The sequence below is a fragment of the Marmota monax genome, unplaced genomic scaffold (genome assembly GCF_021218885.2).
Source record: "Marmota monax isolate L192 unplaced genomic scaffold, Marmota_monax_Labrador192_F-V1.1 WCK01_AAM20220418_F8-fsc00193, whole genome shotgun sequence".
Classification (NCBI taxonomy): Eukaryota; Metazoa; Chordata; class Mammalia; order Rodentia; family Sciuridae; genus Marmota; species Marmota monax.
The window spans coordinates 4024116-4037950 of NW_026695203.1; the positions used below are offsets into that span (position 1 = coordinate 4024116).

Genomic DNA, 13835 nt, shown 5'->3' on the forward strand with positions numbered 1-13835 from the left:
CCAATCCCACAAACACAAACACAATTTTATTCTAGGTTTTTAAAAAGCATTTTTTTGCCCAACTTACATGATTAGGTTCAAATAGAGGCCTAGCAGTTTCAGAATTAATATGTAGAAGCTGATTTCCTAAAATGAATAGAATAAAATGCACTCCTCTAGTGGGAGATGTGTTTTTGTTTTTGGCTTTTGGCTGCACATATTCTCAATTCTGAGGCACACTTGAGATGAGTACACATTATATTTTAACTGAAATGATGCCATTTATGTCCTTGTCTTGATGCTTATTGAATGAGTCTGTAGGAAATTGAAAATGTGACAAAAGTCCATTTCTGTGAATGGCAGAACCATCTCTTACAGAAACCTGAACATGTTAGGAGGCAGATTGGGAGGTCTCCTCTTGAGTAAAAGATTGGGTCAAATTCACAGGCTCCTTCTTTTCCCCTCAAAGTCGAGTTCTTAGGCCGAGCCACAGATTTGGAGAAACAGAGATAACAAATAAATGTAAAGCACCTGCTTGAACACATTTTCCTACCCCCACTGGACTGTGCACAGGCCTTACCCGTGGGAGACCACTGTTTTAAGGGGTAAATGACAAGGTCAGACTCGATTCATTTTTCTTTGCTGAACATTCGTTGATAAGCCAGGAAGCTTGAGGACATGTGCATTCTATCATTTCATATAAAAGCAATCTTAATTTAGTAGGATAACAATGAAAACAGAAAAACCCTTTAGAATTTCTTAGTGTAAAATTTGTGGTTCCAGGTATTCTCCTTTCTTTTTGAAGACTAAAGATCTAGATTTGTATTATGAGTTTTAATATAACTACTTAAAATCCAAATAAATAATCTTGTGCAGACAGAATCTACATTCTTTCTGGACTAAACTGACTTCTGTTTATTGTCTTATGTGTCTTCCTTTTTCTGGATTCAGCCCACTATCTCAGCTACAAAGTATCCTTCAGTCTGCACATGGTGATAAATCAGCTAGCCAACTTAGAGCTGGTGTGTTCTAGATGGTTTCCTCCCAGTGTGAATATGATCGAGCTTGAAGGCCTTATCAGAATCTTCTGTCAGTTGAGGCATTCTTAGAAGTGATTTGGGGGACTCTATTTTTAAAGCAGTAGTTCTCAACGCTTCCTGGGCATTAAAATTGGCCTTAGAGATTTTAGAAAATAGCATCTAGGCCCCTTCCCAAGAGACTTCTGTTACTGCTGGTCTAAAAAAGAGAGAAAGGGAAAGAAAAGAAAAAGATTCTTCATGTCTCGGTGCTTCTGATTTGCAGTCAGAATTGGCAGCCAGTGTGGTAAAGCTGGGTCTCCTCTGTTTGCTGAGGGGTGCTGACAGTGGCCTTGGATTCTGCTTCCTGCGAGGCCTCTTTCCCAGCCTGCCAAGTGGGTATGCGTGTGTCTGTCTGTCCTCCTCCATCCTAGGGCAGTTGGTTTTAGGCTGCTATTCCTGAGCCCTAATTTCTTTTTTCCTTGTTGGAAAGATTTAGATTATAAATATAGCTCCCCTTGTAAGTGCTGGGATCTTTGTTTTTGAGCAATCTTTGCAACACATCAAGAACCAGGAAAGAATTCCAGTAATTCTCCCAAAAGGTGACTAGTGCCACTTGTCTGTGACGTGGTCCCCTCTCCTTCCAGCGAGTGCTGCAGGGAGCTGCTGGACACTGTGGACAACTACGCTGTGCTGCAGCTGGACATAGTGTGGTGTTACTTCCGCCTGGAGCAGCTGGAATGCCTGGATGATGCAGAAAGAAAGCTAGACTTGGCCCAGAAATGCTTTAAAAATTGTTATGGGGAAAATCACCAGCGGCTGGTACACATAAAAGTATGTTACTGTCATTTGTTTTCTGTATTGTTGAGCTCATTTCTGGAAATTGTATTTGTTCCTGCTAAATTGTTTAGACTGCTGCTTTTATCTGATAGTAGTATGTAATATGCTCTTTTAAAGCTACATTTAAAAAAATTCTTAAGTGATTTACAAGTCTGGCTCTTTCCTTGGTCTGTATGTAGCCCAGGGGAACATAGTTTTCTGATCATGGATGCCCCCTACACACACTCATGATCACCTGACCAGGAGAGCACCTGTGATCTATTCACATTCAGTAGCATCTGATGTAAGATATAAATGCAAAAAATAGACATCCCAGGGCTGGGGTTGTGTTAGAGGGCTCGCCTAGCAAATGGGAGGCCCCAGGTTCCATCCTCAGCACCACATAAAAAGATAAATAAATAAAATAAAGGTATTGTGTCCATCTACAACTAAAAAAAAAAAAAAAAAAAAAAAAAACAACCAAACACACACACACAATTCTAGAGTAATGGTTCACAGGAATCAGTCATAACCCAAGAGCTGTGACTTGAGTAAGGATTCTTCTGATCTCTCAAGTTGTCAGAATCCCGCAGGGCATGATAGCCTCTGCCTGGTCTGGGTTTTCACCACCTTCTCCAGTAAGCAAAGGGGCCCCTCTCCTGGATGGCCTGAGATAGGTGTCCTGGCCCTGTGTTGCACTCACGTACCTGGGGCCTTCACGTTGCCATCAGCAGTAGTGACACTATGGTCACAGCAGCGTTGCTACCTTGCCACTACGAAGACAGAATAATAGCTGTGAGCGTTGTGCACCAATGATTATAAATAAGACAGTTTTATCCTTTTTACCAATAACTTTAGGGCAACTGTGGGAAAGAGAAGGTGTTGTTTTTGAGACTCTACTTGCTTCAGGGGATCCGAAACTATCACAGTGGGAATGGAGAAGAGGCCCACGAGTACCTCAACAAGGTGAGAAAGGAAGCTGTAGGCATTTCCACCTGCTTTTTTCTTATCCCCAGAAGTGAAATGTTGAGGAACTCAACATTTTGTTTGTGACTTGTGAGAAATGTGCATCTCTTTCCTACTCCCGTCCCTCATGTACTGTAAACACATTTGTATTCGTTAGGATTCAGGCCAGATGCTATAATAAGGACACTTCAAAAGACGGTGACTTTAATCAGGCAGAAGTTTCTGTCCTTTCACCCAGCAGTCTAGAGGTGAGCAGGCAGGTCCTGCGGGGCATCCCAGATTGCTCCTGTCAATGCCTCTGCCACCAGCAGAGGGGCTGGAGAGCCACCCGCAGAGGGGCTGGAGAGTCGGAGCAGGCCTCAGCTTTATTACAGAAAGATGCGGGTCACGGTGTGGTCGCTCCCACAGCACTCAGCCTGTTGGCACGTATTGTGGTATGGGTGAGCTCTGCAGGCAGAGACAGTGTTTTCTGCTTCAATTTGTTCTGGTTAATAATAGGATGAGTTTAGAGTTTTTGTTAAAAAAAAATCTGACCTGCAGTAATTCTTTTAGGCTTTAGCTTTGTGTTGGGCTTTGATGTTTTTGTAGTTACATGATTCTTGCATTTCTCCCTGTCTGTAGGCACGTCAGCTCTTTAAAGAGCTATACATCGACCCGTCAAAAGTACACAACTTGCTGCAGTTGGGGTTCACCGCCCAGGAGGCTCGGCTTGGCCTGCGGGCCTGCGAAGGGAATGTGGATCATGCAGCCACGCATATTTCCAACCGCAGAGAGGTACCCACCTCACGTGCATGCTGATGCCTGTGCCTTTTGGGAGGTTGGGAAGGGTGAGGCATAGTGAGCTTATTTCTGAAGTGCCGGAACAAGAGATGATCCCATAGGAAGTATTAGCAATAGGATCTCCTTACCACTCTAGATCAGGAAAGGAAGGAGTGACTTTGGTTCTTGATTACATCAACTTTCAGGCAGGTTACACAAGCAGTCTCTTCTTTCTCTCTAGACACCATGGTGTATTTAAAAAAATAATTTTTTTTGTAGTTGTAGAGGACAGAATGACTTTATTTGTTTATATTTATGTGGTACTAAGGATTGAATCCAGTGCCTCACATGTGCTGGACAAGCATTCTGCCACCGAGCCCCATCCCCAGCCCACCATGGTGTTTTTCTTGAAACCATTTTAAGGGGGCTGTGTTTTCCCAGCGGGCAAGAGTGATAGTTTGGGATTGTGTTCTTGCCTACAAACACGAGTCAGATCATAGAAACAAGTAGCATCATGTTACAAAAGCACAGGTATAAAGCTACAATTATTCAAAACAAGTAAAGAAAGCTTTAGAACTTTGGAATTAGAATCTTTTCATTGTATGCTCTCTATACAGCAGAGGACCTGGGGTCCAGAGAGCTAACGATGGGCTATTAGCAATAGGGCCACTTTTCTGTCCAGAACAAGAAGTTGGCAATAGCCTCTCACAGAGAGGTCTAGCTGTGAACCCCAGCCACAGCCTTCTCTGGAATCTTCACATATGTATCCCTGGTTCCCTTTTTGCTGAACATTAGGGTAATCCTTAGGAGGACAGCAGCCTGTGGAGCTGTGGGAATGGGCAGGAAAGCCAACTGTCATTGGCCTGCCTGGCTCCAGGGTGGGAGTGGATTCATGGGTCAGATTACATGAGAGCCAGTCAAAAGGGCTGTTTTGGGTTTCTCTTTCATGACACGAGTGTTACCATCAGTCATGGTCCACCAGTTTTGCTGTGGACATCAGTGATGGGTAAAAGCAGTGACTAAAAAGCATGGCTCTGCATGTTTGCATGTGGTCCAACTTAGTACTGACAGAGAAGCAGACATTGCTGGGCACGGCGGCCTTTCCTGGCCTCCCAGACCTGACTGAGGCAGGAGGAGCAACTTGTGAGACCCTGTCTCAAAATGAAAATAAAAGGACTGAGGATGGTGCTCAGTGGTAGAGCACCCCTGGGTTCAGTCTTCAGGACCAAAACAGAAAAGAAAAGCAGATATTTGTGACAATGCATTTATTACTTTTCTTTTACTTCATTGTGGAAAAGATTTCTTTAGTATTTGGAAAGCCAGTATTTTAAAATGAGGTCATTTGAAAAATATTATTGTATAATACTTTATAATTCACAAAACATTTTCACAGTAATGTCATTAAGTTCTGCCTCTGACCACCTGTGAGGCCAGGGATGAATAATTCTCATTTTGCAGTGTGAACTCTGGCTCAGAGACTGACTTTTAAATAAAGTAGAGTGCTGATAAGTTTCAGCCCTTGAAACGCAGAGAAACACCAGCACACATGGAGCAGTTGCGCCTGCTCACCCTTCCCCTTGGTGGATGTTGTAGTTGGGGTGCTTATGGTTAAAAGCAACAACACAAAAAAATCGAGACTGTCCTCATGGAAAAGGAAGTTGGTGGGGTTTATTGGCCTGCTCTACTGTAAAGCCCAGAGAGGGATGGTCTCAGGGTTAGTTGATTCAGTGGCCTATCCGTGTTGCCAAGGACATGGTCTGTCTGCCTCCCCTCTGTGCTATCCTGGAAGTCCTAAGCACCTCACAGACTGGCCACTCACAGAGGCCAGGGGACTGTGAGACCTTATGGGCTTAGGCCTGTGGCAGCAGATATTGACGTAGACCATTCAGAGCCGACCTGGGGAGCTGGGTCAGCCCCCCATATCCTAGGGAGGGGTAGAATGGATACTGGAAAGACAAACACAGTGCCCCACAGAACCGGAGCTCAAGTGCAAGGTAAGACTGCCCCCTCAGTTCCTGAGGCTCTACATCATGGGTAGTTCTTAAAAGTATGTATTTTCTTGTACAACATGGTCCTCAACTGGGAGAATTCTACCTAGGAGGTCCCACAGCCTGTTTTACCAGGCCTGTCCTTCAGCCTGACTTCAGAACCCAACTCTTACAGAAGGTGTGTGTACAGAGTATTTCAGTGCAATACTCATTGTCACTCCTGCTAAGGTATAGAGGAATGTTCCAGAATAGTGTAATTTTCTCATGTTTGGTTATGTGGTTAAAATAAACCTGACACGGCATTTGTGATTGCAGGAGTGTCCTTGAGGCCCCAGCTTGTTTGCAGTTCTGGGTTAGGAACTCTGGTTAGGCTCCTCACTGCTGGCAGGGTTTTTGTGCATGCATGTTGTGCATATTTCTTTGCCTTCTAGAATATAAATGGAGGAAGCTGTAATTGGAAGCAGAGGATGCGGCTAGGTAAAGGCCTCTGGCGTGGGGGGTGTGAACAAAATAAAGTGGCGGCATGCTGGAACCTTGCTGGCTGTGTGGTTGCACACAGTCGCAGGGCAAGGTCAGCTCAGAGGCCTTTGTAGGGCCCAGGGAGATAGGAATAAGGAGCTGTGGGCTGATAGGGGAGAAGGGAGCCCCTGCAGGCTTTGAGTCCACAGGTGAGGCGATGAAGCCCACTATGATGTGCAGAAGTCATTAGGACTGGACACCCAGGGCATTTAGCAGACATCAGGAGGGTGGGGACAGGTGCATCACAGCTGAGGCAGAGGTAAGAGTTTGTGTCGTGCATACTCCAGGGAGCTGACTAGAGGTTCTCCTGTGTTAGGAACAAAAGTTAGCCTCTGTCTCCAGAAGTAGCTCAGCAGCCACCCATTCCACTTGGTCTTCCTTCTGACACCCGAGGGAAATGTTGGTGCCACCTAAAATTTGTGGTATTTCCTAAGAGATGAGGTCATTCTGCTGCTTCAGGATGAAGGAAGAGGAGTGCTTGGAGCTGGGTTCAGCCCCAAAGGCAGGAGTGGATCTTGGACTGCTTTCCCTGTGCTCACTGCCATGGGTCATTGTGACCTTGGCACCATCACTCAGCATCTTGAAAGTTTCTGTGTCCTTGTTGACAGAGTGATGAGGTTGAATCAAATTAGTGGTTTTCAAACCTCTTTTTGTTTGTTTGAATTTTTATGTCTTTCATAGTGCTGGAGATCAAACCCAGAGCCTCATGCATATTAGGTAGGCACTGTACCACTGAGCTACATTCCCAGCCCCAGACTTGTATTTTGAAGCAATTAAAATTCCCTTTCCTTGCCAGGTGTGATGCCTCACACCTGTAATCCCAGTGATATGGGAGGCTGAGATAGGAGGACCAAAAGTTCAAGGCCAGCCTTAGCAACTTAGTAAGACCCTGTCTCAAAAAAATAAAAAGGGCTGTGGATGTAGCTCAGTGGTACTGTACTCCCTTGGGTTCAATCCCCAGTACTGGAAAAAATTTAAATTAAAAAACAAAAACTCCTTCTTAAATGCTTTTTTTTTTTTTTTGTATGTTTTTTTTTTTTGTCTGTTTGTTTGTTTTGGTGCTGGGGATTGAACCCATGGCCTTGTGCATGTGAGGCACACACTCTACCAACTGAGCCATATCCCCAGCCCCTTAAATGAAGTTTTTATGGGTCAGTGATAGAATTCTCCCAGTTGAGGCCAGGTGCTGGGAGAAGGGACAAGACAATCCCTGCAGCCAGCTCCTGCACAGCAACAGCAAGCTCTTCCAAAAAGCAGGGTTACATGGCCATTGTCCCCTTGAGCATCCTGAAGGTGGGTCAGTGATATTGGCATCATCCAGGAGGAATGGCTCCCTGGGTGATCATTACGTGCTCCTCCCGGTGCCGAAGCTCCTCTGTCCTCCTCTGGAAGAGGTGTGCCACCTGTCTCTGGCAGCCTCTGAACCTGAGTGCTTGCCAGGTTCTTGATGCAGTGTTGGGCTTGGGAGGCTCCTCCTCCCTGCCTCTGCAGCAGCTCCCCAAGCTCCCTGCCCTGGCTCTGCTGCTTTTGACCAGTCCAGGGTAGGTAGAGAGAGCCCCTCCTTCTTTTTTGTTTGGTTATTCACCTTTTGACCTCAAGAACCCAGCAGAGCATGGATTTTGCTTTCTGTGAAATCTCAGCCTCTAGCTTAGTGGGACTTGCTGTTTTCTCCAAGGAACTGGCCCAAATCAGGAAAGAGGAGAAAGAGAAGAAGAGGCGTCGCCTGGAGAGCATCAACTTTTTGAAGGGGATGGGCTACCCCACACATGCAGCCAAGCACGCCCTCCATCAGGCCGGCGGGAACCTGGACGAGGCTCTGAAGGTGACCCCTCCCTGGGATGCGCTGCCCTTTCCTGCTGTCCCGCCAGCCCCGCTTCCTGCACTCTGCAGCGTGCTTCCCCGGGCCATCGAGCTCACTCCTGAGCCGCCTTCCTAATTGCTGCTTTGCACCTAGGGTTGGCTTTCTGTGTCATCAGCAGAGTGGCAGAGCCAGAAGGATGGGTCCAGGCTCCCTCTCCGCTGAGGCCTGCTGGCTCAGGAGTGTGGCGAATGTTTACGTGGGCAGTCCGCAGGCCAGTACTCCAAGTGGGGTTTCTGTTAGCAGCAGAGAGTTTGATGTCAATGGCATAACTTCCTAATTTCAAAACAGAAAAGAATGATACAAGTTTTACTATAATTTTTTAAATTAAATTTTTACTTGACTTATTTTATCTGATAGGTAGTACTCATTGGCAAAGGGGATTTTCTTCCTTCCTTTCTTTCTTTTTGTTCTTTGTAGTACTGTTGGATTGAACCCAGAGGTTCTCTTACTATTTTTTTTTTTTTTTTTTGTGGTGGTGGATTACCAGGGATTGAGCCACATCCCCAGCCCTATTTTATATTTTATTTAGAGTCAGGATCTCACTGAGCTACTAGTGCCTCGCTTTTGCTGAGGCTTTGATCTCACAATCCTCTTGCCTCAGCCTCCTGAGGCGTGCACCACCGTGCCCAGCTGAGGTGCTCTTACTATTGAGCTATTTTTTGAGACGCTCTTGTTAAGTTGCTGAGGCTGGCTTTAAACTTGAGACTCTCCTGCCTCAGCCTCTTGAGCAGCTGGTATAGGTGTGGCCACTGCACCTGATGCAAAGGAGCTTTTTACAGAACTCCTTAAAGCCACACACCAGTAGTAACTTCATCCAGGTCCAGCCCCTCCAGTCTGTTCAAGAGGTTCTCAGTAGGGCCGGGGCTGTATTACATCCCAGGAGCTCAAAGTGGGAGACCACTGCCCTGGGGATACCCACAGACCAGCAGCAGTCAGAACACACAGGATGAGGACCACACATGGTGCATGGGCTGGGGCAGGAGCCAGGCAGAAGGAGGTGCCTGTTGTCTGGGTGGGGACAGGGCAGTGTTGGGGGTAGGGCTAGAGAAGGGGCTAGACCAATGGTCAGTGGCCAGGTGCCACCTCATCTGCTGGGCTGGCTAAGGAGGCCACAGGAGCCCACCCTGTCTCACCTTCTGTATTTGCCCTGTGCCTGAGAAGGCCCCATAGGGCAGGATTTTTATTAACATTCTTAAATTAAAAAACATTATTTGAATATCAAGTTTGATTTTGATTGTTTTGGGGCAGTGCTGGGAGTTAAACCAGGGCCTGGTACATGCTAGGCAAGTGCTCAACCACTGAACTATCTCCAGTGCTCTAGTTTGAGTTTTCTTATATATCAGAGAACTGTAAAAGGCAGGAAAATCTGACTATATGAAGGAACTGATGGGGCTAAAAATAGTTTTTAATAACATAGTTCATAAATCCATTTAGCCACTCTTGAAGTATTTTATGCTAGATGGCAAATTGCCCAGAGGGTCTTAAGGTTAACAGTTAATGTGTGAAGTCAAGGGTCCAAACACGACTTCTGGCTGGGGGTGGTGGTGTATGCCTATGATCCCAGCTACGTAGGAGGATGGCAAGTTCAAAGCCAGCCTCAGCAACTTGGCAAGACTTGTCTCAAAAAAACAAATAAAACAAAGCGATCTGGGATGTAACTCAGTGGTTACATGCTGGGTTCTATCCCCAGTGCCGCACGATCCATTGCATCAAGATTGTCCATGACCCTTTCCTGGTGGCCTCATGTATGCTAGGCTGAAGGGTGACTTGTCAGGAGGGCAGGATGCATGCTGCGTACCACAGATGAGCGTGGATTTGACAATCCATGCAGCACTGAGCTACTAGTGCCTCCTTCAGGTCAGGAGGGCGTGGTGCCTTCAGAGGCGAGGAGGCCTGCTCAGCAGCCTTCTGTTCACTTCCTTCTGTGGCCTCTGCCCAGAGCTGCGCTCTGGCGGAACCGTGTGCCCTCCTGGACTGCCTCCTCCAGCTCTCCACTCTGCACGTCTTGCTCACAGGGGAGAAGGGAGCTTTTTTCCTGGTCACTTTTGCTCCCCTTCAAACCTCAAGTCTGAGGTGACATTTGACTGGAGCCTTCTGCAAACACAGCTTGGTCCCCAACCTGGGTTGGGCCCCTTTCCTGGCTTTATGGCACCTTCGCATGGCCCACCACAGTGTCCCAGGTGGTCTGTCTGTGCTACAAGCAGACAGACCTGGGCTGTCTGCTGGTGCACTGTGGGTGCTGTGCCCTGGCCCCGTGGGCAGTTGTGGTGAGTCACGGTGTCCCTGTGCTTTCAGATTCTCCTCAGTAACCCTCAGATGTGGTTAAAAGATTCAGATTCTGAAACCAGTAGCCGAGAAAGCCCTTCCCAGGAAAGCATTGACCAAGTGAGTGACTGGCCTTTGCGCCCCCAGCTCTGGCGCCCCGGGTCCCTCAGGTGGGCTGGCTGGGGAGGGCAGGGTGGCGGCAGGACAGGGCAAGCTGTGCTGCTGCCCAGGTTTCCAGGCTCCAGGCAGGACCTGCGAGGGAGGGCCGCCAGCACGTGCAGCAGGAAAAATTGGAAAGCCTCGCAGGCCGTCTTCCTCTAGCTTGCCTCTTTTTTCCACATATCACTGTTTACATCCTCCCCAGTTCTCTGCGTATGACCAAAAGGACGTCCCTTTGTCCTGTGGAGTCCATCCACCTTGTGACAAGTGACGACTCCAGCCATACTTGCCCCACAAGTTAAAGTGCCCCACGCCTGGTGGCCGCTGAGCTCGTGACACCTGTGCCTGAGTTTGCACAACACTTTGCTCCCAGCCCTGAGGTGGCCACACAACCCATTGCACCAAGGTCGTCCACGACCCTTTCCTGGTGGCCTCGTGCATGCTAGGCTGAAGGGTGACTTGTCAGGAGGGCAGGGTGCATGCTGCGCACCACAGATGAGCGTGGGTGTGACAGTCCATGCAGCATGTGAGCATGACATGCCGTGGCCTTTTTCTGTCCCCTAGCTGGTATACATGGGCTTTGACACAGTCGCGGCCGGGGTCGCGCTGAAGGTGTTCAGGGGCAACGTCCAGCTGGCGGCTCAGACCCTCGCTCACCACGGAGGGATCCTTCCTCCCGACCTGCAGCTCTCAGGGGAGGACTCCTCATCCACCCCATCCACGTCCCCTTCGGATTCCACAGGTGGGTCAGGTCTGAACACCAGGAGAGCAGACACCCCAGGCATGGGCCTGAGGGAGAGGCTGACCTGGAGACTGAGGAGGATGTTCCCGGGACAGGGTGGCCGGCAGGAAGTGTGTCACAGGGGCCTTGGCGCGGTCCCTCACTGTGTGTCTTACTGTAGGGACCTCCAGCGCCTCGACAGACGAGGACATGGAGACAGAGGCTGTCAATGAGATACTGGAAGACATTCCTGAGCACGAGGAGGATTACCTTGACTCGACTCTGGAAGATGAAGAGATTATTATTGCAGAGTACTTGTCCTACGTAGAAAATATAAAGTCAGCAGCGAAGAAAAACTAGTGAACAAAGAAGTACTAAGTTTCTGCTTATAAATTCTGTCATTATGAAAAGTCTCCTGCAGGTCTTCCTTTTGTTCTTGCTTTTCATCTGATTTTGCTGCAAGCGTGCTTCCTCCTCTGGGTACAGGAGGGGCAGCTGGGGACCCTCATAGGCAAGGCCTGCGGGGGCCAGAGGCTGGTCATGGGGAAGACACTGCCTGGCTCCGCAGCCTGCTCTGCTTTCCCCTCTGCCTTCAGGTGTGCACCCTAACTCTGCCCTTTGCTTGATTTTTCACCCAGTAGGAAGCAGGCTTGCTGCTGGAGAAGAGGGTGTCCCAGGAAGGTCTCGGGGGAAGGGGAGCGGCAGGGAGTGTGACCAGACCTGTCTCCTCTTCCTGTCACCTGCCTCCTGGGCAGCTTTTTGCTGTGCCTGCTGCTGAAGCTGTGGCCTCCCAGCCACGGTGTGGGCCCTGCTCCCCCCACGTGCTCCCACACCACCGTCCCTCCTGCCCCACGGTCAGCCTTTACATCTCCGTTCCAAGTGCTGTGGGGCATAAAAATGAGGCATGGGCTGCAGTAGCCAGATGAAATTGTGGCAGACGCCTTTATCCTGAAATGTCAGTGTTTTGTGCTCTCGCACTTGAAATTCAAAGCTGAAAATCAGACTTTATGTATTCAAAATTCCTCATAAAAAATCTTTTATTAAATGGGAAAGTTTTAAATGCTAACCAAAGCAACTTATTTTTAATTAACATTTATAGACTCTGCTGTCATAGGAAACTCACTGTTAGCCAAGAGACCTATCAGAGATTTAGAAATATTTTCCCAAGATTTTGGTGGGGATCTTTGTTGTAGCTTATGACAGAAGACTCCCTCAAGCTGTGTGGTCAGCCTTCTGTCGGCTTTAATAACTTCTCGCCATGCCGCGTTCATCTGGAGTGTGTGCTAGGGGAACACCCGGCACCCAGGGTGCAGCTGGCAGCTGCCAGGTGGGGAGTGGATCAAGTGCCAGGCATGTTCCCTAAGACCCTTCTAAAAGCAGCCAGAACACTCTGACGGGCAGAATGGGCCACATGCTGCCATCAGGTCTGACTGCGGAGGCTGCACTGCAGTCTGGTTTGGAACGTGGGAATCTTGTCTTTCTCTTTCAATGAATGGTACTGATGGAAATAAACAGTGGAAAATACACTCGGGAGTTGTCAGCCTTACTGCAGGAAATTCTGCGCGCTCTGGGTTTTACCTGTTGAGAGGGTCCTGGTGACCTGGGTTTTCGTTTCCATTGCAAGTGTTGTGAGGAATGGAAAGCTGTGCTCAGAAGCAGTGGCGAGCTGGGGTGTTGCTCAGTGGGGTGCCCTTGCCAGCATGCACACAGCCCTGGGTCTGACCCCCCGCAGCCATGGTCTCGTGAAAGGCAGAGCTGTGCTGATGCGAGGGAGCAGCCCTCAGCCAGGGGTGTGAAGTGGACCTGCAGGGCTTATGTGGGGAGCGGCCACCAGCTGAGGATTTGGTCCCAGTTGTGGCTTCTGGCTTCCTGTTTTAATGCGGATGGGAAAGCCGGCCCTGGTTTTGTTGTGTGTCACAAGAGAGCTGCAGGAAGCCTGCTCCGAGGTGGCCAGCACTGCAGAAGCAGCCAGCAGCTGAGACCCAACCTGGGCCTCGCTGGGCAGTGGCTGCAAGAGTGGAAGTGAGGCTGGAGGGACAGAGGCCTGCTACCGAGTGGTTCTGGGAGGGCTCTCCTTGAAGGGTCAGCAGAAAGGAGAACATTGCAGGCCTGGTCAGGTGAGATCCCAGCCAGGGTGGCAGGCTGAGTGTGGTGTGTTTGTGGGCTGGAGAGGGTTCTGGACCCACCAGGAGGCGTGTGTGGGAAAAGAGTGAGGGTCTAAGGATTGCCGAGGCCAGTCAGCCCAGAAAGGTGGGTAGGGGCTGGCCAGAGGTGAACACCAGGTGGGTAGGGGACCTAGGGCAGCGCAGCGCAGCGCAGATGGGGAGGTCAGCCTGAGGCTGTGCAGTGCAGTGACGTGCTGGACCTGGCCAGGTGTCCTTGATGCTGACCACTTGTCAGATTCTGTCTGCCTTTGGCCCTGGTAATACCACCACACCCTGTCCCTATTTTCCTGCCCAGATGCCCTGTTTTGTCCTCCCCTCAGCCAACTGAATCGATTGATCAAAGGCGAACACCTGATTTTTGGTTCTTGTGGCAGTGTTGGTATCAAACCCAGGGCCTCACAGGGGCAGGGCAAGCGCTTACCACTGGGATACACTGCTGTATCTGGTTCTGGTTCCTCCCTTTTTTCAGAGCATCTGACAGACTGCACACTCTGTGTCTCTGCATGTTGGAGCTGGGGACATCAGTGCCAGCCTGGGACTTGCTCCCTCCGGCGCTACCTGGTGGGGACTCACAGTGGTTCTCTGCCTGTGCTTCCTGAAACTTCATTTCAGTCCTGA

At 49.0% G+C, this 13835-nt stretch overlaps 1 protein-coding gene across 3 annotated transcripts in view; it reads left to right on the forward strand.

Annotated features, from left to right (window-relative positions):
• Positions 1 to 12578, forward strand: part of Nub1 (negative regulator of ubiquitin like proteins 1) — a 31514-nt gene extending 18936 nt beyond the window's left edge. For all 3 annotated transcript variants that reach the window (XM_046429805.2, XM_058574345.1, XM_046429806.2), the window contains exons 9-15: positions 1643 to 1829; positions 2673 to 2780; positions 3402 to 3554; positions 7722 to 7868; positions 10203 to 10292; positions 10896 to 11073; positions 11234 to 12578. In XM_046429805.2, coding sequence (XP_046285761.1) covers positions 1643 to 1829; positions 2673 to 2780; positions 3402 to 3554; positions 7722 to 7868; positions 10203 to 10292; positions 10896 to 11073; positions 11234 to 11412 — 1042 coding nt within the window. In that variant the 3' untranslated portion in view covers positions 11413 to 12578. The remainder of the gene's footprint in view (positions 1 to 1642; positions 1830 to 2672; positions 2781 to 3401; positions 3555 to 7721; positions 7869 to 10202; positions 10293 to 10895; positions 11074 to 11233) is intronic.
• Positions 12579 to 13835: the final 1257 nt, after the last annotated feature.